General features: G+C 40.7%; 2 protein-coding genes and 2 non-coding genes across 4 annotated transcripts; 1 reads left to right on the plus strand and 3 right to left on the minus strand.

Moving 5' to 3' along the window:
* Window positions 1-3,053: 3,053 nt before the first annotated feature.
* On the minus strand, window positions 3,054-5,736 carry LOC146617168 (uncharacterized). The gene has a single exon (XM_085373155.1). The coding sequence runs from the start codon at window positions 5,580-5,582 to the stop codon at window positions 3,345-3,347; it is 2,238 nt and encodes a 745-aa protein (XP_085229281.1). The 5' UTR covers window positions 5,583-5,736; the 3' UTR covers window positions 3,054-3,344.
* A 652-nt stretch (window positions 5,737-6,388) lies between these two features.
* Window positions 6,389-6,460, plus strand: trnaq-uug (transfer RNA glutamine (anticodon UUG)). Its single transcript has one exon. It is a non-coding gene; the product is annotated as a tRNA-Gln (tRNA).
* Window positions 6,461-9,998: 3,538 nt separating this feature from the next.
* On the minus strand, window positions 9,999-10,070 carry trnaq-cug (transfer RNA glutamine (anticodon CUG)). The gene has a single exon. It is a non-coding gene; the product is annotated as a tRNA-Gln (tRNA).
* A 3,335-nt stretch (window positions 10,071-13,405) lies between these two features.
* Window positions 13,406-19,787, minus strand: zbtb2b (zinc finger and BTB domain containing 2b). The gene is made up of 3 exons (XM_085372326.1): window positions 19,440-19,787; window positions 16,203-16,383; window positions 13,406-15,899 (listed from the first exon to the last, which is right to left on the minus strand). Exons 2-3 carry the CDS (start codon window positions 16,373-16,375, stop codon window positions 14,489-14,491), a joined length of 1,584 nt encoding a protein of 527 aa, XP_085228452.1. The 5' UTR covers window positions 16,376-16,383; window positions 19,440-19,787; the 3' UTR covers window positions 13,406-14,488.
* Window positions 19,788-23,492: the final 3,705 nt, after the last annotated feature.

Raw genomic sequence — 23,492 nt, forward strand, 5'->3', positions numbered from 1 at the left:
GGTCTGGAGACTGGCTAGGCCACTCCAGGACTTTCAAATGCTTCTTACGGAGCCACTCCTTTGTTGCCCGGGCGGTGTGTTTTGGATTATTGTCATGTTGGAAGACCCAGCCTCGTCTCATCTTCAAAGTTCTCACTGATGGAAGGAGGTTTTGGCTCAAAATCTCACGATACATGGCCCCATTCATTCTGTCCTTAACACGGATCAGTCGTCCTGTCCCCTTGGCAGAAAAACAGCCCCATAGCATGATGTTTCCACCCCCATGCTTCACAGTAGGTATGGTGTTCTTGGGATGCAACTCAGTATTCTTCGTCCTCCAAACATGACGAGTTGAGTTTATACCAAAAAGTTCTACTTTGGTTTCATCTGACCACATGACATTCTCCCAATCCTCTGCTGTATCATCCATGTGCTCTCTGGCAAACTTCAGACGGGCCTGGACATGCACTGGCTTCAGCAGCGGAACACGTCTGGCACTGCGGGATTTGATTCCCTGCCGTTGTAGTGTGTTACTGATGGTGACCTTTGTTACTTTGGTCCCAGCTCTCTGCAGGTCATTCACCAGGTCCCCCCGTGTGGTTCTGGGATCTTTGCTCACCGTTCTCATGATCATTTTGACCCCACGGGATGAGATCTTGCGTGGAGCCCCAGATGGAGGGAGATTATCAGTGGTCTTGTATGTCTTCCATTTTCTGATGATTGCTCCCACAGTTGATTTTTTCACACCAAGCTGCTTGCCTATTGTAGATTCACTCTTCCCAGTCTGGTTCAGGTCTACAATACTTTTCCTGGTGTCCTTCGAAAGCTCTTTGGTCTTGGCCATGGCGGAGTTTGGAGTCTGACTGTTTGAGGCTGTGGACAGGTGTCTTTTATACAGATGATGAGTTCAAACAGGTGCCATTCATACAGGTAACGAGTGGGGGACAGAAAAGCTTCTTACAGAAGACGTTACAGGTCTGTGAGAGCCAGAGATTTTCCTTGTTTGAGGTGACCAAATACTTATTTTCCACCCTAATTTACGAATAAATTCTTTACAAATCCTACCATGTGAATTCATGGATTTTTTTTTCACATTCTGTCTCTCACAGTTGAAGTGTACCTCTGGTGCAAATTACTGACCTCTGTCATCATTTTAGGTGGGGGAACTTGCACAATCGGTGGCTGACTAAATACTTTTTTGCCCCACTGTATATATTTTTATTTAAAGACAGGACTCACATGTTTTCATTTCTAGTCTTTAAAACCTGTCTCTATCAGGGACGTGCAGAGAGGTTTAAAGGGGCGGGTGCTCAAAGTTAAAAAGGGGCACATTGAACCATGCTGAATAACAACAACACACATTCATCAAGAATCTAATATGGGAAGGGCAGGGCTGTGTTGATCTGAGACTGTAGACATTAAAAAGTCCACAGGAGAGATGGTAGCTGATTAAACAAGTTTCATGAGATAATAACAAAATGCAAAGATTGGTGACAGCGCTTGGAACCATAAGGCAACGAAAAACTGTGACATAAACTCGGCTCTGCCTGTGAATCACTCTTTGCTTCTCTTCTTCCTTCCTTCCCATCATTTCATATATCACTCTCCACTTGCTGTCTATCTGAGAACAAGGCACAACTTGCTATTGCAATAAACTATAATCTAATTATCCACACCTAACAACTCTTGCACTTAATCTATAATAAAATGATGACAGCAAAATGTTATAGCCCTGCCTTTAGTAGCCTCATACAGCTCCTACTGTTTCCTCCTCATGTCCTTACCAGCCATGTCTGCACAATGTTATATCACGAGTAATATTTTTTTAAATCCAGCTAAATAAAACACACACATGCACACACAGTGACATTTTAGACCTTCTTCAGAATACTGTATATACTATGGGCATCCTTACATTATTATTTATTACTAGAGCTACAATAATAAAGCAATGAGGAGGGGGAAGTAATAAATATGAAATAATGTATTTATGATGATTCCATTTGTTTCACTATCCACTCTGTGCAGGGCAAAGCTTATTACATTTTTAAACTGTAGAGATACAATCATTTTACTGCTGTAAAATCCAACTTTTGTCTTATTTAAAATATAAATCTAATATAATCTGCTTCTTAATGTATGTTCTTTAAAATACAGCGTGTGTTTTTTAATATATTATAATTATAATAATTATTATGTGGACATGCATATTAGATCGTTTTTTAGTGAAATATAATCCCTCCAGAAAGGCAGGAAATGCCCAGAAACTTACTTTAAAACTAAATATGTTCCCTAAAACGGTGACAGAGCTACAGACCCATGACAGCCTTACACAGGTAGCCAGCAGCTATGACCAGCACTACTTGTGCAGTTAATAAAAGGACAGGTAATGTTTGTCACGCTGTTGCACACACAGCACGCTCGTTTGTTTCAGTTCGTCAGTTGCAACAAGACAGCTTACCAACGTGTACGTAATAAGCTAATACTCCTGTGTGCTACACACTACAGTGTGCGCTGTACACCTACTTACTGGGTTTGTCGCATCAGTCTGTGTCTCTGAGTTAACTTGTGTTTCTCCTACAGCTCCGGACCGCAACAAATGCGCGTGCTCTTTGTGAGCTCGTTCCCGGCTCGTAACCAGCGCGTTCTGCCGTCGAGGGCGATCATTGGTTAAATGTGATCATGTGACTGATGCAAGCCAGATCCTTTTATTTAGCAAAACTATGATTAATAGTTAAATATTATTGTTGAGGGGCACAGACAGGACTCCGCACGCACGCACACACACATAAAATAAATAAATAAATAAATAAAAAAAATTTAAAAGTTGCCTCAACAAAAGGGCACTTTGGGCACTCATCAGGAAAGGGGCGGGTGCTCAAGCCCTTCTAGCCCCCCCCTCTGCACGTCCCTGGTCTCTATCCATCTAGTATTAAATCTTTCTGGGAAACAAGTATGTATATTATGCACACACACAAACACACATGCAGCTATTACCTATTTCTTGTTTTTATACCTAAGATGAATTATTGTTGAATGAAGACATTTTTCAAACAAATGTAAAATGTGGGCAATTGTGTTTATTGGGTAAAGGAAAAGGCAGAAGGGGGGGAAAGGATAGAAAGAATGAAAGAGAGAGATGAGAGAAAACCCCAACAATCCCCTCTGAGCAAGCAGCAGGCGACAGTGGATAGGAAAAACTCCTTTTAAAGTGAAAGACACCTAAAGGAGAAACCTATGGCAGAACCAGGCTCAGGAGGGGGCAGTCAACTGCCGGGACTGGTCGGGGGGTGAGGGTGAAAAAAGAAAAAGGAGGGAGGGGAAGGGGGGAAATGAAGATGGAATAGAGGTGGAGGAAGACGAGGTTACATCAGGTGAGAAGCAGCAGTGCCCCTCCTCCAGAACCAGTGGAAGCGTTTTTTCTTCTTTTTCAGATACTCTTCCACCAGCACTTTTTTCTCAATGATGAGGGTTTTCAGCTCATCGATTGTTTCTGCGTTTTCTTTCTCAAGTTTGTTGCATCTTTTCACCATGTCTTCTAATTGTTCTTGTTTTTCTTTAAGCTTGTCTTTCAGTTCTTTAACTGTTGCCTCCTCTATTCGCTTTGCCTTGTGCACATCTGTGTGCATGTCTTCCAGCTGCTGGTTTCTCTTCTGGATTTCTTGAAGTCTACACTGCAGGTCTTTATGTGTTTTCTGTTGTTCTTGCTTTTGCGCCTGGATTTCAGTGTTTTTGTACTTCAAGGTCTTAGAAAGTTCCTCAAGTTCGGTATTTTTTCTCAGCATCTCATTGATGCTACTCTGCATCGCTGAGCATTGTTTTTCCAGCTTTTTCTTTTCTTCTTCCAGTACAGTTGATTTGTACTTTGTTTCGTTATACAATTCTTGGAGTGCTTGATTTTTCCTCTGGAGATGAAGTTTTTCTTCTTCCTGTTGTATTTTCTGTTGGTCTTTTTCTTGAAGAAGCTCTTTATTTCCGTGCACTTTTTTATCAAGCCTGATTTGGAGCGATCGGTGTTTTTCCTCCATCTCGTCAAGCTTGGAGTCCATTTCCTTCTGTTTTATTTCCAGTTTCTTCTTGTCCTGAAGCAACTGTTGACTTTTGTGCAGAGTTTTGTCATGTTTCACCTGCAGCGCTTTGTATTTTTCCTCCATGGCTTGGAGTTTGCTCTGCAGGTCTCTCTGCTCTACGGGCTCTTGTTTCTTTTCTTGGAGGTTCTCCTTATTTCTCTCCAGAGCTTCATCAAGCATTACTCGCAAGCCTTCATTTTGTTTCTCAATGTTCCTCAGCTTGCAATCCATTTCTTCCTTTTTTATTTTCTGTTGGTCTATCTTGTGAAGAAACTCTTTATTTCTCTCCAGAGCTTCATCAAGCATCACTTGCAAGCCTTCATTCTGTTTCTTGATGTGCCTCAGCTTGCAATCCATTTCTTCCTTTTTTATTTTCTGTTGGTCTTTCTCGTGCAGAAACTCTTTATTTCTCTCCAGAGCTTCATCAAGCATTACTCGCAAGCCTTCATTTTGTTTCTCGATGTTCCTCAGCTTGCAATCCATTTCTTCCTGATGTATTTTCTGTTGGTCTTTTTCTTGAAGCAGCTCTTTATTTTTGAGCAGTGTTTCCTCAAGAGTTAGTTGCAGCATTTTCAGTTTTTCCTCCAAGACTTCAAGCTGGGAGTCTGTTTCTTTCTCCAGCATTTCTTGTTGCTCTCTCTCTTGAATGAACTCTTTATTTCTGTGCACTGTTTTCTCAAGCTTGATTTGGAGCAATCTGTGTTTTTCCTCCATCTCGTCAAGCTTGGAGTCCATTTCCTTCTGTTTCATTTCCATTTGCTTCTTGTCTTGAAGCAACTGTTGACTTTTGTGCAGAGTTTTGTCATGTTTCACCTGCAGTGCTTTGTATTTTTCCTCCATGGCTTGGAGTTTGCTCTGCATGTCTCTCTGCTGTGTGGACTGTTGCTTCTCTTCTTGGTGGATTTCCTTCAGTTTTTCCAGAGCTTTGTCAAACTTCTCTTGGAGCTCCTGATTCTTCTTGACCATGTTTTCCTGTTTTATGCTCTCTTTTTTCTCCTTTTGGAGCAGATCTTTATTTTTTTCCAGAGCTCCATCAAGCTGTTCTTGGAGCTCCTGATTCTTCTTGAGCATTTTATCCCCTTTAATGCTCTCTTTTTTCTCATTTTGGAGCAGATCTTGAATTTTTTCTAGAGCTTCATCAAGCTTTTCTTGGAGCTCGTGATTCTTCTTATCTTGGAGAGCCCATTGTTTCTCCTCAATAATACCTTCCCTTTCCTGAAGCTGGTAGGATAATTTTTCTAATTCAGCGCTCTTTCTCTCATTTTCTTCTGTCAGGATCTTAATCTTTTCTCTGTTCATGAGATTTTCCTTCTCCATTTCTTCCAATCGCTTTTCCTCTAATTCCACCTGTTCATCCCAAGGAAGAGAGCTGATGTAAGGGTCTAGGGACTCATACCATGGAATAGAGCTGGGGTCAGCTTCTTGTCTTTCTTGCTCTTTCTGAGACATGTTGGAGTCTGTATACCGTGAGTACGAAAAGGATCCAAATGTTTGAAAATGCTTTACTGGTGAACGTTTGAATGCTGCTAACATAAGTGCTGCAAATAACGGACTGAAAGTTGTACCTCCTCACCCCTATTTATGGATTCAGAAGCCTGTGACATCACAATTCCATAAGCCAATGAGGTTGTCACATGACATTCTAGAATGAGGTCATGTTTTTGTATGAATTTTTTAAATAACATCAACATTCCGTAAGCCAATGAGGTTCTTACATGACTTTTGAATGAGGATAATTATTTTGTGTTAATCGACATAGCCTGCTGCAGCTCAGAGCTCGTGAGCTCAAACGATCCTCCAACCTCAGCCTCCCGGTAGCTTGGATTACAGGCACGCGCCACCGCACCCGGCGAGAAGCAGCTACGTTAACAGGGCTTTTAACTATGTCTGAGGTGACATCATGACACTAACCTGCTGCCCATCATTAGCAAAGTTGTAATGATGGGCAGCAAAGATGAGGAATGAATGGTGCACAATTGTTATATGCAAGTTTTCAGAAAGCTCGTGGTTAACCCAAGAGTATTTTGTCACAATATCAAGAAGAGTAAAGCTTCACTGTGAGAAGTGGGATTCAAGCCCACGCCTCCACGGGAGAGTGCAACCTAAACGCAGCACCTTAGACCACTCAGCCATTCTGACATTGCAGTGTCAGTTTGGTGGAGGTTACCACTGTTAGATACTTTGGAAGAAACAAACATTATCCTTCTCATAACACATATAGCAGCTGTTCAGCCATGGAAACGTAGTGCGAATAATCTACAATGTCATCCATACTGATCATTTGGCTGAATACTTTTTGGCAGGTTGCCATGACCTGACAGTTCTCACGCTTTCACATTGGTTCCATGGTGTAGTGGTTAGCACTCTGGACTTTGAATGCAGCGATCTGAGTTCAAGTCTCGGTGGGACCTGCTTTTTGGGAGGTGAAGCCATACTGCATGTCACATAATGATAACTTGTTCATGTTTTTGGTCACCAAGCGGTCTAAGGCACTGCGTTCAGGTCGCAGTCTCCTCTGGAGGCGTTTGTTCGAATATAGCAGCTCTTCAGCCATGTAAATACATACTCCGAAGCTCGTGGCGCCCACTTTCTGTGCTGACTTTGAGGTCGGAAGAGGTTTGGAGCTGTGAGTCAGCAGAGTGTTTGTGACTTTTGCACACAAGCGCACCTCAGCACTCAGATACTCCAATCTGTAACTTTGTGTGGGTTGTAACTGAATTTCAAACAGCTCTTTAGTACCACATAGTGACTGACAAGTGAAGGAACTCTTTAGTGATTGACAAGTGTTTTGTAAAGGCAGACGTCATGGTTAGCTGCTTTATTTTATAAAGCTCTCACAGAAAACACAAGTCATACAGAAATTCAATGTGCCAGAGAAGACATGCAGTATGGTTTCACCCCCCAAAAATCAGGTCCCACCGATTTCACTCCATAAGAGTTTCCTCTTTTCAACACTCTCCCAATTCATCCAGTGACCCTGCTTGGCCAGCGATATGGCTCTGGCATGTCTTACTGTTTCCTCCTTTCGACACACCTCCTCCACCACCAATTTTTGACGTTCAGTTACAGATGCCTGTTGCCAAGACCAAATCCTTCTCTGCCCTGTTGGACGCGATCCACCACGTCATTATGGCTCAGAGCCGATTTGGCCTGTAGCACAGACGTGGCTGGGGTCCACTTCCTCCCTGTTGCTAGGGTGGGAGCAGCGACCCTCACTATGGGGTCCCGGGAGTCCTTGAGTGACATCTCAAGCCTCACTCAAGGAGTGCAGTGTTGTTAATCCGCTTGAGGTCATTAGCCCAGTTGCCAGGTATCATTGAGGTCTACATTATACCACCATCCCAGGCTCTTGTTGGACGTCTCTTAGACTGTTGGAATTGGTTCTCCACTGATATAGAATTGCTCGGCTGTCAGTTTTCCTTTTAGGATGGAGATGCTGCGAGATTTACTTCGCTTAAACTCCATTCTTGCCTATTCGATGTTTTCCTGGAGCTTCTGTAGCAATGGCCTAGTACATGGTTTTGTTGTTGTAATGATCGTCATGTCATCCCTGTAGGCTCTAATACAAGAGAGGGGCTAGACCAATTCTTTCCATCATTACAGAAGCCGGCAGAGTGCACGGATAAGGAGTGTGCTACAAGCACGTCTGTGGATACACTAATAAGGGTGTCTCACATAAGGTGCAACCTCAGAAGTGAATACTGCCTACTTGTGAAACGGAACAGAAGTGGGACTCGAAAACACGCCTCCAGGAGAAACTGTGTCCTAATCATAGCACCTTAGTCCGCTCAGCCATCCTAACTCTTGCCAAGTTGCATTGTGGTGACGGTAAAAATTCCAGACAGCTGCTGTTATCGAGGTTATGGCAGAAATGTAATATTTGAAGTGAATGAAAAAGACAAAGGGCTGATGAGGCTTCTGTGGGATGTAGAGTCAGGTATACCTGACATATCAATTCTGTGACAACAACATGAATTGAATGTATAAGATGATATCAGGTGCTGTTTGGAATTTTTAATGTCACATGTCTGTGGTTTTTACAGTAAGAAGAAAATATAACTACTACTAGGATTTTATGTTTTTGTGTGATTTCAGATCAGTTGTGTTAATACAGTATGTCAATGAAAAAATAACTGTAAATTCAGACACGTGAGGTTGTGCTGAAAAGAATGATACCAAGCAAGGCAAGGTAAAAAAACAAAAAAAAAGAGAGACAAAAAAACATTCAAACAAACAAACATTTACACAGTAAACATCTGAAATGATGACAGCCTTTCATATTTTCATACCATCACATGGGAAGGACCAGTCCTTATTTTGGGATAGTTGGAGTAAAAGATAAAGATTGTTTCAACTTGCTGAAAGTTATGACTTCACAAAATCTGGTTTTTAGCACATCAGTGTCAGTGTGAACAAATCCACCCTCTAGTGAATTTTATTACAATTATCTAGAATGTTGTTACATTCTGCATGATTACAAAATCCACTGCTGTCAGGGATGAACAGTGCACAACTCTCATAGTTGCCAGTTTCAAGTGTATTTTGTCACAACAGTAAGAAGTCTCCAAAGGTTGATTCTGTTCATCTGGATGTAGCGTTTTCAGTGGGAGAAACGTCTCGTCACTCATCCAAGTGACTTCTTCAGTCTCTGCTGACTGCAGGTTTCCCCAATCTTATAAACTTATATATTAACTTGTATATTTGCATAATGACTGAAACCAGTCCCCTGAAGGAACAGTGGGCTTGGAGGTCAGTTCCTTCATCATGATTATGCAAATTCTCATGACCATTGATCAACAACCACTGATCAAAGACCCATGAGTATCAGTAAGAAAGAAGTGCAAAGAAACAATTGTCAGAAGTGGGATTCAAACCCAGGCCTCCAGGTGAGACTGCAACCTGAACGCAGCGCCTTAGACCGCTCGGCCATCCTAACACATTGTGACAGCCCACTAGTTGAATAATCCCGTGCAGTTGCTGATTTCCATTCGATATACTTGTATGTTAAGTGCATGTAATAAACAAAAACAAATAAAAAATAATTACAAAGAAAATATATTGATTTAAAAGTTTGTGTTAAATGTTGTAAGTCAGATCGAAATAGAAAGATCAGGTGTGGGTGGACAGGAATGATTAGATGTCAACAACTTGATTGGATGGCCAAAGTGTGAAATGTGACGTCCTGTGAGGGAAGCGTGAAAAAGCGTGATCAGGTATAAAAAGACATTCTGGGTTCTTCCATTTTGTCTTTTGCGAGATGAGCAGTTGGGAAGGTTGGATCTAAGAGGTTCACAGTTGAAAGTTCAAGCAGAGACGCTAGAGGGGGAACCACAGCCCAACCTGTGAACTGGTTTCAAATGAATGCCCAGCTGCTTTCCTGTTGGGTGATTTTCATTAACACAGAACACGGGGATAAATGCATTTTTGGTTCCATCCTCTCTCCTCACCAATAAAATAAGAATAAAATCTGCATTAGCTCAACGTAGTTTAGTCAGATAAGTGTTGTTTACATACATAATTGTTTGGCGACCATAAACATGCACGTGTTATCATCAAATTTTCATGGCATGCTGCTGTTACACATGTTACAGATTTAAAACAAGTGGGGCTTAAAACTTTACTTTGGAAGACATAAATATTATACTTCACAAAACCAAAAGCCATGGAAACCCATACCACGATGCTCATGTTTGTTTGTTTTTTGATGTTAAAGACAGAGGAGGTTTAGTGCTGTACAGTTGTTGACTTTTACTCTGTAACTTTGTGTGGTGTGCAACTGAATTTCACACAGCTCTTTAGTACTACTCTTTAGTGATTGACAAGTGTTTTGTAAAGGCAGACGTCATGGTTAGCTGCTTGATTTTATACGGCGTTCACTGAAAACACAATTCATACAGAAATTCAAAGTGCCAGAGAAGACATGTAGTATGGTTTCACCTCGCAAATATCAGGTCCCACCGAGATTTGAACTCGAATCGCTGGATTCAGAGTCCAGTGTGCTAACCATTACACCATGGAACCCCTGCTGTAGTGTTCATACTGTCAGGTCGTGGCAACCTGCCAAAAAGTATTCTGAATTAAGTAAGACTGGTTCCATCTAAACCCATGCCGGAGGTGGATCAGATGAGAAATAGTATATCCTCATGCGCAATTGTGCAGCCCAATAGTACCACTGAAAGTTAGGACCCTTAAGCCCATCCCTGTCAAATGGCAGATATAATAGAGTTAACCGAAGCCGATGGCGATGATTTTGCCAAATAAAATTGGTAATAATTTTCTTTAAGTTAAGAAAAAGACCTACAGGTACTGGTAGAGGGATATTCTGAAATAAGTAGAGGTCATGGTTATCTGCTTGATTTTATACACCTCTCACTGAAAACACAATTGTAGCACAGTTCTGGTGTGCCAGAGAAGACATGCCAAATGGTTTCACCTCCAAAAAGCAGGTCTCACCAATTTTTGAATTCAGATCACTGGATTCTAGGTCCACAGGTTTAGTTAGTTTGTTAAGCAAACCACTTACAGTAACCACCAATCATTCAATCATAAAGGGGCATAACAGACAACTTGGCAAAGAACCAAGTTTAAACTCCATCTTTAGACACTTTACTAGCAGCCTGTCACAAAACCACACACTTTAGTCTAATTTCTTTACCCGAATCTGTGAAAAATACCAGATATAACACAGTTTGACAGACATAAAACAGCATGTTTGCACAAACAAGGTGATTCCCAAAGAGCTATAAGCTAAACTGTGGTATATCTCAGCATGGTGTGCAGAATGTCCTTAAAAAAATGAGGATGTTTGACAAGCAGAGGACTAAAGAAGACTACATATAAAAACTAGACGACTGAGACATGCATCTGGCTCTTCAGTTGATCCCTCTAATGTTCATTGAAGCCTTATCAGAAGTGATCTTAGTAAAAAGGTGGCTGGCATGAAGCCCTTTTTGAAGGAAAACTGGGAGAAAAGACTGAAGTATTCAAATCAAATGGCCTGCATTTGTATAGCGCTTTTCTAGTCCCTAAGGACCCCAAAGCGCTTTACACTACATTCAGTCATTCACCCATTCACACACACATTCACACACTGGTGATGGCAGCTACATTGTAGCCACAGCTGCCCTGGGGCGCACTGACAGAGGCGCCACAGTAATTTCTGGGTTTCTTGTGTAATTTCTTGTGAAATTACACAAGAACTGGACTTAAAATCAGTGGTAACAAGTCTACAGTTAAAAATTCTTATTCAAATCTTCTACAATGGAACCCCAGAAAGTTCATTCTGTTCATCTGGATGTGGCGTTTTCAGCGAGCGACATGTTTTATCACTTGGATGTTTCACAAAGCGTTTCTCACTGAAAATGACACATCCTTTCTTGGGACTTGGATGATTATGCATTTCTGGTAAATCAGTAGTAGTGACATAAAATGTGTCATCCAGAAGTTCTGCTGGTGGGGAAAACAAGACAAAATCATCAAAAAGAAATGTTTTTATTGTTCTTTCTTCACAGAAAAAAAAAAAGTTTATACAGAAAAGTTACTCACATTCCTGAGAATACAGATTGATCACAGTAGATGTCTGATGGGCACTGGGGGGGACTAACATTGTTTGCAGTCAGGTTTCATGGGTTAGGTTGGGGGGAGTCCTCAGTGAAATTATCATCTCAAAACCAGCAAACGGAAAAGACAAAAAATTTCATCTTCCTGAGACACACAAACACATCCATTCAGTTACAAGACCGATGTGTCTAAAGCACAATTTCAACCTTGGGGAGGGTTAATCTTTTTTTCTCCTTTTTTTTAAGCTGTGCATTTTTCTGTACATCAATGTAGCTCAGAGAAATAAAAGTCAGTAGTACAGCATTTCAACTGCCTCCCTTGAGACAGTCATGCAAGAACCGCTCCCTGTTAGAAGACTGAACATTTGCACTAGTACATATTCACAGACATTTGTGCTTTTATGATAACTAAACTTGACATGAAGACAACTCCTGGCAAAATAGGTCGTTTATGTCATTGGCAACCACACAGTCAGATCGGTATAAATTAACTGTTTAAGTTTGAAAGCGTTCCCCTTCATTCAGGCTGAGCAAGGAGAAACAGCTCCATCTAGCTCATGGGTGGGCTAACTGCATCAAAGCAACAACTGCTTTCTGCTACTCAGGAAGGAAAAACAGATGGAAGCAAATTTTAAGCTGGGGGTAAAAGAAAACTGCTCTATCAACAGATTAAGCATGTTAAACACACTAGAGATGAGCATTTTTAGCATTTTCATTAATTACTAAAATAATGCATTTACAACACGGGCAGTGTAACTTTTGTGTGCCTTAGTTGGCAGTTGTAGTTTCTCCCCATATTTCTAAATTGTTAAATTCATCTCTACTACCACCACAACTATACTGTGTCATGGAGCAAGATAACAGTACGTGCAGTATGCTTCTGTTTTTGTACCCTCTTGAGAAATGGTATGGAAATACTTTAAAAGAGAATACGGGAAAAACTGGAGTAAACTGGAGAAATTTGGAAGCACAGATTCTATTAAAAGTAAAGTAAAAAACGCAATTTTGTAACAAGTAATTTCCTCTTGGAGAGATGTTTACACGTCGCCCTGCACTGACTTCATTGCAATACTTAAAAAAAAAAAAAAAAGAAGAACAAATTAAAGATATTTCTACGAGTAGATTTTTAATCACAGTTAAAATAAAGTTCAGTTCTGAAATAGAGAAATGAAAATATACGCTTGTTAACAACTTTATCATTTAATTTACAGCAGTGGAGCTTATTATATTCGAGGATGAGAAATTATGTAAGGAGTAAAAACTTTTCCTAGCTTCACATTTATTCCACACTTATTCAAAAGATGTCTCACAAGTTCCAGTCATCAGTAGTACATACAAAGTGTTTGGATATCCCAAAGAATTAGTGAAAAGCACATTTTATAATTCCATATAATTACATAACCCTGTTACTTCGTATATCTTGCAAACTTCATGTTAATCAAAACTCTTCCTATATCCCACTGTCAGCTTGAACAAGCCCAAAGTTTTTCTATGAATCACAATTGCTGGTGCCACTACTTTTTTCTAATGTGGACAGAACTAAAGAATAGAAAACAAACAACTAAAAAACAAAACAACCCTTCAACTTCCCAAATAAATTCCCTTTTCACAAAATGATTTTTAAAATATATCAACAGTGAGCACTAAGTTGGCAAGTTAAGGAGGCTTAAAACTAATTTTTAAATCACAGCCTAATTTTTGGAGAAAGATATTTATCACGGTCATCCTTATGTGTGTGTTTTTGAAAAGCGATTTTTCAACTAGTATACATAAATCTTTTCAATACAATGTAGTCTTTGTAAGTATAGCAGAGTATATAAAATAATAATAAAAGCGTTACAAACAAATATTATAAGGATTTTTAGAAGATGACCCAGGCTAACTGTAAAGACAAGATGTAAAATATTGTACAGGACAGCCTTCCATCTAGGTATGCGTGTCTGAATGGATCATATTGCTTCTTCAAATCAGAACCTAGTTATTAAAAAGTTATACAATGTCTCACACACTCACACACAGCAAGAAAGATGAGTCGAATCAAAGCAGCACAACTGTAGACAGATGAAATGTGTTCCCTGTGACTTTTTCCTCAGTGGCCAAACACGTATTACGAAAAGAAATTGTGCTTTAATGTGGCGTGACAGGACTGACGCAGGAACCTCAACCACACTCCGCAGAACAGAAAGGAAACTAAATCGTTGCTGAGAATTAATGATTACAGGTCGAGGTGTTCAATCTGCCGAGCCCTCACAAGTAGACTAATGGAAGACAAATGTAGTTTGATGCATATTAAGAATCTACTCAAATAAGAGCGCAGATTGTCTCAGGTTTGTGTGCTTTTAGCCGGAAATTCTTATGCCTGATCTGTGAAATCAGCCTCTCATTTATGGACATGTAGAAGCGACTCTACTGTGCACGTCCAGAGGAATTGTTAGAACTTTGCACCTCTCACAAATTTAGCACAGGCAACTCATCTTGCAACATGCTGTCTCCTCCGGAACTGCCTCGGCTTCCTCTTCCTTTTATAGAGAAGAAACTGCCTCACCACAATAGTAGCTCATGAGAGTGTGGTACACCCTAACATGTCAGATATAATACCAATGTGCGCTAACAATTAAATGATAACACAAAACAGTGGTAGTCGAGCCTCAAGCCAAATGTCACGTATTTGATTTTCTTCCAAACAGAGCAAGCGTATTTACTTTAAACATTGTTTTATCGAGCCTAAACACTGCACCTTTAAAAAAATAAAGTTTAAGAGAGCCTCAAACATACGTCACCTGACTATCTTCACCTTTAGCTTACCTATTGAACATAATTTAGATAACACACTTGTTTGTTTTTTTTTTCAAAAACAGGACAGAAGCACAAGCCTTGGCACTATTCTACGAGGATTTCCTCAGTCTTTATGGGTTCTAGTGGGGTAACAGAGTTGGACAAATCTGAGCCTTCATCTTTGGAAAATTCTTCACGTGGGAGCAGCGCACCTGCACCTGAGTTTCCCTGCAGCCCCACTAATCCCCCTTGGGTGAAACACAGATGTCTGATCACCTCATTCGGGCTAGAGAACGTAGTTGCACAAATGTTACACTTGTAAGGCTTCGATGAGCCCATAAACATCGCCTCCATCTGGTTGCTGTCGTCACCTGCAGCGCACAGCTCCATACTCTGCCGGTCCACCATGGTGTATGTGTCGGCCCCCTGGTTTAAGCACACGTGCCGGGCTGCCTGGTTGGCACGGCAAAAGCTCTTGCCACAAGTGCTGCATTTGAAAGGCTTTCCTGTGTGGATGTACATGTGTTCGCGCCAGTGGCTCTTCTGAATAAACTTGCGGCCACAAGTGGAGCACTCGTACTTCCGTCGCTTCACTTCCCGGTCCACGTCTGTGTTCTCCAGGTTGTCGATGTCTGCGATATCTGAAGGAGGAGGCGTATCGGCCTGAGAATTTAACCCTCCCACTCCCCAGCTGGAAGTGGACACCTCTGCTCGAGGAGAGTCTGAATTGGTACCTGAAACAGGGGTTTGCTCACTGTCGCTAATGATCTCGACCGCTGTCGGTGCAACCGAGCCACTTGACCCAGCCTTGTTTCCCTTTAGAACTCCCTCAGCTGGTAAGCCGTGCTCTTTAGTTATGACAAGTGAGAGTGAATTGCTGGGCTCAGTCGAGGTCTGCTGAAGAGCCTGTGTGTGCTGCAGGAGGTGCTCTCGCAGGAGACTTCTCTGGGTAAATCGACTCCTGCAGAGATGGCAGGAGTAATGCTTCCTAAAGGAGGAACTCCGCTTCATTATGCTGGGCTTTACATGGAGGATGGCACCTGCTGACGAACCGTCCGGACTTAGGATATCCATTACCCCGTCCTCAACCGTAGGCTTTGCACCACTAGTTGAAGCCTCCATATCTGGGGGTGAGGAAGCTTGCTTTGGTGGTAAGGAATTTGTGTATGAACTAGTAGGCGGCGTGGCTGGATACTTTCCTTCTGAGCTCCCCTGCTCGGTATCAAAGGGTGAAGAGAGATTCTGCCGACTGGGCAGTCTGGCCGACAGCGCAACCTGTTGGTCAGAGATCTGGATGCCATAGAGAGAGGTTGAGAGGTTGATGCTTTGCTCGGGGTGGGAATACACAGACTGGCTTGCCTCCTGCAGGAGTGGATAGGCGTGCAGGAATCTGACCCCCTGCTCCAGTCGTGCAGGGTCTATGAGCTGTGGGGCAAGTTTGCCTGTGTACATCAGGTTGAGGAGGTAGCTGAAGATATCTGGCTGTATGTCCGTAGCCTTAAGACGCACACAGTCACTAAAATACATACAGAATATGGTCAGTTAACATCAAATGATACCTGAGATTTAAAAAAAAAAAAAAAAAGCAACAGCAAAATGCTGCAACAAGTTTCAGTTTTCAGCAGGAAAGACAACAGATTCAAGCGAGGACTCCTGATGTCTGAATAATTAAAAACCTGTAACAAGTTGTTTATCACTTTTTTGTTGTTGTTGTTTTTTCATTTTACATCTGCATTATTCTGTTTGAATGCAAATTGTCATCACTGAGGGACTTCTGAGCTATTTCTCTGATACAACTATTAGTACTCTCCTGCTATACCTGTCTTGGTGAATGAAGAGCATTCTAAAGTAGTTGGAGAAGGCAGCGAGGACAGCTTTGTGGGCTTTGAAGAAGACATCTCCTATAGCCACGGTGCAATCGCACAGGAAGCCAAACTCTCTCTGAGCGTTAAGCTGCTGCAGCAGGATAAGACCATGGTTGGCCAACTCCATTCTTCAACCTGCACAAAGACGCACAAAAACACACACAGACACAAGCGACAGTAAGTTTCCTGTCTGGAAGCAGACCAGAGTGTATTGTGACCACAAAGAGTTAGGCTGACGGTGGAGATCTAACGACCCTGTAAAGGCTAACTTGACGCAACCATAAAGAATCATTTAGTGACACTGGAGATCATTTCTCAAGCAATAATTCACAGAAACGCATGCTTATCAAAGGTATGATTTAGCAAATCCAAACATCTTAATCTGATTGGCTAACTGTATTGAACTCCTGTGGATATTGAGTGTTGTACATTGGTAGACGTGGGAAAAACAAGTCGGCTTCTTATTTAAATTTCATCCAGAACATCAGACGCATGGAAAAAATATTCTTGTTCTGAATGAACTTCAGAGACCAGACACTTTTAATCAATTTTATCCAGACTGACTGGCTGTCTTTGAAGTTTTCAAACTAGCTTTGTACTCAAGAGTCCCTAACTGACTTCTAATGGCAGTCTCAAAAACGCTACCCTGAGCTGATGAGAAAACAACAAAACCTAATCATGAAAATTGCAAAATGTCTAACAAAGGCTGTGTTTCTATGGTGATGGATATATATATCCAGGTATATTTTAACAAAAATACACCTTTAAATTGCATTTAAATTCCTATAACAGGAAACTCATCTACTAGATGTGTGAGAGAGGAACATATACAAAAACCTTTTTTTAATTAATACATAATTCTGAAAAAGGTTTCCACTCAGAATATTTAATGGAGAAATTAAAAATTATATCACCATACTACAAACAAACATTGACACAAAAAAATTTAGTCAAAGGGCCTCAAATGACATCCTGGTAGGTAGAAATTGCATGCTTTTTAAATTAATGTTATGTTTTCCACGATGTTTGAGCCTTTAAAAGTTGGAGGAGACAACCACATATAATATTCAGGTCTGAATAACACATTTGAGCTCTTTTAAAAACTGTGTCCTACGGTGAAAGTGCACTAACTGTTATATACTATATCTGCAGCTCTTGTCTGTGTACAATTAACTTTTTGAAGCACTCAGTTCTGGGTAAGTCCTGGGAATTCAAACTCAAGGAGCATTTCTGAGCTCTGCGGCTTCACCTAACCAATGAGATGAGCTTTTGCTGACCCTAGGTCACCGGAGGACTGAGAGGGCTTTGGGCGATCACATGACCAGGGTTATGGGTGTCGACACACATTCCTAAGACAAACTGGTTCTAGCCCTGTTCAGTAGATAACCATGTGGCTCTCCTTGCTACAACAGTTCTCCACATCACGCAAGCAGACAATAAGGGACACCTCACCACTTAACTTCTCATACAGATCAGAATGTGTAGCACCACAAAAAAGCATTCAAAAGCCCTCCGCACATCTGCTTCAGAGGTCAGAGTGCAAAGAAGCTGGCATTGCAGCACACCAGGAACATGCTAGAGTTTCTGCAATAAAAACTGGCACAGAAGGCTCAGAAGACTAAATCATAATATAGACCACCTTTGATTCTGTCACACGTAATATTAATATACACTAGGTAGATACACCTTGCTAGAATTACAATTCAGCACTAAATCCAACCTCCACCAATGCTAAATTGCTCACTTTTCTTCATTCACAACAGACAGCTTACAGTCAATTACAGGTGAAATGAATGATCACTCAATCAATCAATAATAACTTTTCTTAAAAAGTATTTTGCCCTAATTTGGTCATCATACATTAGACATTAACAAGCTAAAAATAACAGTACAGAACAATCTGTGGTTCCAGTTTATATTTCTTCTGCTCTTCTCTGTAAAGATGGGCCCCACTACCTTAAATATCTAACCTCACAATATTACACCATCTATGTCAGTGACGATCTGTGCTTTTTATTCAGAATACCTCACAATTCCAAACCGCCATCATCTCCAAACCATGTCTCTAAAATAAATGGAGAAAAAAAATGAACATCCTAATTTTTATGATTTTACTGCTAGGTTATTTTTATCTAGGTGTGCTACAGCTGCGTGTCCTCTTTACAGCACTGCTATATACCTAACAATCAATGAATGGTCTTATTAATAGTTGCCCTGATCCTGGGTACCTACTCTATCACAACATCATAGTTGCTTTTTGAGTACAGTGACATGCATCATGTATGTTATATATCTAATTTTATGTTCACTAGTTTTCGGTTTACAAAGCAGCACAGGAAAACTAAAAGCAACACGACAGAGGCAAATGTTGTCCTTAATAGCTGCTAAACCCACAAGAGAACCAGAAATCATTAATGTATCAGAATCTTCAGTCATTAATTGACTGCTCTTTCTTAATAAATAACCTTTTCACTTAGATAGATAGATAGATAGATAGATAGATAGATACTGCAAAAGTATTTATTTCTATATGCTGCGGGTTTCTGCAACACCAGAAATCGCGGTGAGCCTCCGAATCCGCCTATTTTCTTAAAGCAGTCTAATTTGGGGCTTCACTTACGCGATTTTGTAAGATAACAGTACTATTTAACCGCAATCGAGCAACTCGAAAGCCAATAGAGTACGTCTTAATCAATACTAAGTTGTTCGTAACAATGTTGCACCGCCCCCGCTGTGATGTAGACACGTGGAACAGTTACTTCCGTAGTGAGATTCTCAAAAAAAAATACACCGTACAAGTGCCCATGAGGGAAGCATGCGAGGAAGGTAAACACGCTACAGAAATAAAGCATTTCATTACAGAGAACAGAAAATTATACGTCGAGTACATAAAGAAGCCCAGACGGAGCGTACAACACAAGCGCGCTTGGACTGAGTCCTGCCCCTGCCTCAGGTCTCTCTCGGTTGCTATTGCTAGCGCGAGAAAACGGACGTGCGCGCTCGCGCGCGGCCAACACACACATACGAGGAAGGAGAGCGAGCGACGCAAGGGGGATGGGGCTGGTCACGAACGCGTTTCTTTTAACTTCCCCGTGACAATTACAGTATTAGCCGAAGCACACACGAGTAGCGCACTAATTTTACAATACAAGTAAACGAACTGGCTGGTATGTCGCTAAAAATAACCGTACCTGCGCGCTCCTTAAATTGGCGGAGTTTGCCGTGTCGCCGTTGTTTGTTTGTTACCGGAGACTCGTCCGTCCTCTGGGCTCGCAGCAGCTTCAACTGTTCCTTGTAAACGCTGCATTCGTTGGCAGCGGAGAGAGGGTCGTCCGTCGGTGTTTTCCGGTTAGGGGTTTTACGTTACAATCACATGACTGTGGGTAAAAGCCAGCCAAAAACAGCCGTTGTAAAATCCGTTGAGCAGGGGGCGTTTGAGTTAACGTTAATTTCCCGCACTGTGTAACCGCCGCGAGATCAACCCCCGCTTGCCAGCTTTCTTTTTTTTTTTTGACAGTCGGCCGAAGAGGTTGAACACAAACAGCCAGCAGCTCCACGCAGTCTGCGAGTTAATAATTGTGCCGCTGCCGTTAACGACACGTAAACATAAAACCAAACTGTGGCAGTGAGTGTCTCTGTGTGTTGGCCATGACTTTTTGGCCACATTACAAACTGCGTTACTCACAGTCGTCTCATGTTTGCATATAAGGTTAAAGTAGATTTTCAACAAGTTAAAGGGCAGTATAGAGATACTTAAGCTAGGCTAACGCAACCGTGCATGTCGGGGGCTGTTGCAGACATCAAATAACGGTTCAAAAGACGAATTAAGATATCTAGGTTTAAATGGTCATTATGATTTTACTTTTGTTTTTAACAGTAATAATAATTAGGGGAGAAATACTAATTTGTTTATTTTTATTTACAACTTTAACACTTAAATAATTTTTATAGTATTTCTTAAATCAGATAAGAATATTAAATGTATTCACACTGATTATTAAAAGATTGCATTGTTCTTTGGAATAAGAAAAGTGGTCGCTTTTATGAAGAAGACACCATACTTAATATACCTGTTTAGATTATAATCGAGTAATAATTATATTGCAGTTGAAAACCTAACTGTATGATGATGAATTATATATAACTCAAACATCCACAATCCTGCTGCTGGACTAAAGCATGGTGTATATATTGTTTTGCTGTGCATGTCTATATTATACATAATACTGTCAATATTCCATGCATATACTGTATATATAACTAGTGATCCATCTGTTATTTGTTCCACAATTTATTGCACTCTGCACCATTGCATTGCAAATATAAATCTAAACACACTGTACACGTTGTTATTGTTTGTGTTACGTTGCTGTTGTCTTTTTGTCTATTCTGTTAAGTACATTGAGAACAAAGAGAAAAAAGAACAGCACAAATCCTTGTTTGATTTCATATACTTGATCGATAAAGCTGATTCTGATTGTGATCACTGTTGGTCTGTTTTGGTTCCAGTTTCTTAAACAAATCCCTTTATCTTTCAGCAAAACAGAATTTCAGAATTCAAGAATCACGTTAAGTAGATCTGTAACACAACTTAAAAGTCTACACTCTCTTTTTATGGTAACTACTTGGTTCCTATATGACTATATCATGTCACATGTTTGGGTAATGTTATATTTAGATATTTTATCAGTATTCTGGCTATTTATTGTCACTTCTTTTTTATTTGTGGAACTAAAGTAATTTCCTGCCACATCTGTAAAAGAGTACAAATAGTAGCAAAGAAACCAACGCTGTACTCTGTATTCTGTAGTGGTAACTTGCCTTGGCAGTGTTATATGTGTAAATTCCTAGTTGCAAACACAGTTAAGATCTAATATTTCATTAACTTTGTATCACCCAATCACTTGGACACCAACTATAACATTTCTGTTTCTTTTATTTTCAAAAGTTTAATTCCTCAATAAAAAGATGTCCCCTACATCAGTGAAAGTTGCCCAGCAAAGCAAGCTAAAAAATATGTTGCAGAGTTACTTCTTGGAACAGGTTTGGTTGTGATGTCACCAGACATGCTCACCGGTGTGCACCTTAAACTCGTGTTATAGGCGAGACACTTTCCACCTACAACTATGTGATGTGAAAACTCTGAAAATGCATCAATTTGTATAGAGTTCAGGAGGGGGCTTTAAGTTACAGCTGTTACTTTGTGAGCTCAAAAAAAAGAAAAGAAAAAAAAACCCAAATGCATTGGGAAACTCAAAATGTTGGAAGTCTTATTCTGAAAAGTTTTGTGAAGGGGAAGTAGTTTCAGTTGAATTTTAACCAAAACCAGAGACACAGAAAGTATAGGCGGAGCTTTTCACGAGTGTACTTTGGAGTCATGTCAATATTTTGTCATCAGATGTTGTCATCAGCAAGTTGCTGGATGTTGTCCCAGTGTAAACACCTTTTTTTTTTCCAAGGCCTGCCATTACTGAGCTACATTTAAGGACACAGGGTTCACAAGGGAGGATGAACCTAAGCAAGTTGTGGCTCTTTGAAAATGCTTGCTTTGCAGGAGGCTGGGTGGAGTCTATTCAAAGGAGGGGATAAAATGGCTATTAGGTGGGATGTAAGGGCTTTTAAGTCTTTGTCCTGTTAAAAAAAAAAGGAGAAACAATCTTGGCCATAACATTACTTAAGCTACTCGGTTAATAAAAATGTAGATTTATGGATGGTTCAAAATATTTAACAAGCAAAACATGGATGAAGACCACGAGGACGTCAAGAACAAAAGCATATTTGATTACTGAAAGATGCACGGCAGGGATGTACTGAATGTAGTAGATAAACTGTAAACCACTGGATCACTGTTACTGTTTACAATGAGGATCAATACATTCAAGCTTTATTCTGTGTCATTAGGATAAATGTACTCCTTCCCACGTTTGTTTATATGGACTTAATCTGTCTTAAATTTTCTCAGAACAACTTATTCTTTGCAGTTATTACCGGTTAATTCATCTGCGCTGCAGTAACGTATCTTTTAACACGAGAATGGTGAGATTTGTGCCTGTCCCTGCAGTTTATAGGGGCTTGTCGCACAAACGAAATCCTGCTGTTAAGTAATGCATGGCGTGACTGCGTGTGGGGAGCTGAAACACCCAGCTGAACAAGGCCTTTAACGTTAACTGCCGCCCTGCCCCCGTCCTTGGCCTGTTTTGAAACCGGAGTGGTGAGTCACTGCTCTCTCGGTTTAGAAAAACAGATCCGGCCAGGCTGGGGCCCGGCGGGGGGATGGGAAGCCGGCGATAGATGAACAGCGGAGGTGGACGCAGCTGGACTCCCACTCCCAAGGACCCCGACATCCTGACAACCGCCCGGTCGTGTTCCCATAGTGACCGCGGGGATGATCTGAGAGAAGGGAAAGCACCGCCTGAATTAATTGATATGCGCATCTCTCCAGGCCAGTAATCGTGATAGCAGAGTCAGTTGGCCATGTTTCTCATAAAAGGGGAAGCCCGGATCCCCCCCACCCCCCACCCCACAAAAAAAAAGAAAGAAAAACGGACCGACCGCGAATTTACGTCATTAGGCCTACTCTGTTGCCATGTTTTGTTTGTTTTATTTTGTTGTATTTTTTCCTGGAGTTGATCAAACACGACATATACAGTGCATGTTACCCTGTTATTTTTGGTATACCAGAGTCATGTGTATCACAAGCTAAAAAATAACGTATTAGATTTTGTATTCTTTAGCTGTTAGTTTGACTGCTCTTCTGTTACTTGCCAATTACATTTTCCATTTTCGTTAATCATTGATTGGTTGATTTTCGTAACCTTCTTGGCTATACATGAAGGAGTCGTTAAAAAGGGTGTCAGTAGGTCAACTTTTCTCTAAACTTTTCGGTCAATGCTTGTCTGCCGAAAAGTGATTTCCGATTTTTTCCATGTGATCATGTGTTAGTATCTTTATTTACATTAGTAAATACACCGTAGTGAATGTGATTTAGATAGATATTACATAGATAAAATAAAGTCTCTGCATTTGACACCGACTCTGTGTTACTGTGCACATTATAATCAATCAAGTTATTTTTGGTCATTAAAGTATGCTCATAGAACTGTACAATTTCCTCTGCCTTCTTGGCCAGATCTGTCTTGAAAAATAAATTTTTACATTTACGCCATCTCATATAAAAATATTAAGTTGAATTGTTTCATGTTCAGACTTAAACTTTAAAAAAAATAAACAAGTTTTATCTTGTA

Source organism: Diplotaxodon limnothrissa, linkage group LG15 (genome assembly GCF_057381915.1).
Source record: "Diplotaxodon limnothrissa isolate DT_005_m linkage group LG15, D_limnothrissa_male_GT1.1, whole genome shotgun sequence".
Classification (NCBI taxonomy): Eukaryota; Metazoa; Chordata; class Actinopteri; order Cichliformes; family Cichlidae; genus Diplotaxodon; species Diplotaxodon limnothrissa.

Coding starts and splice junctions, on each gene's coding strand:
- LOC146617168 (XM_085373155.1), bottom strand. CDS start 5,582: ATGTTAGCAGCATTCAAACGTTCACCAGTAAAGCATTTTCAAACATTT.
- zbtb2b (XM_085372326.1), bottom strand. CDS start 16,375: ATGGAGTTGGCCAACCATGGTCTTATCCTGCTGCAGCAGCTTAACGCT. Junction 15,900..16,202: donor CTCTTCATTCACCAAGACAG/GTATAGCAGGAG, acceptor TATGTATTTTAG/TGACTGTGTGCGTCTTAAGG.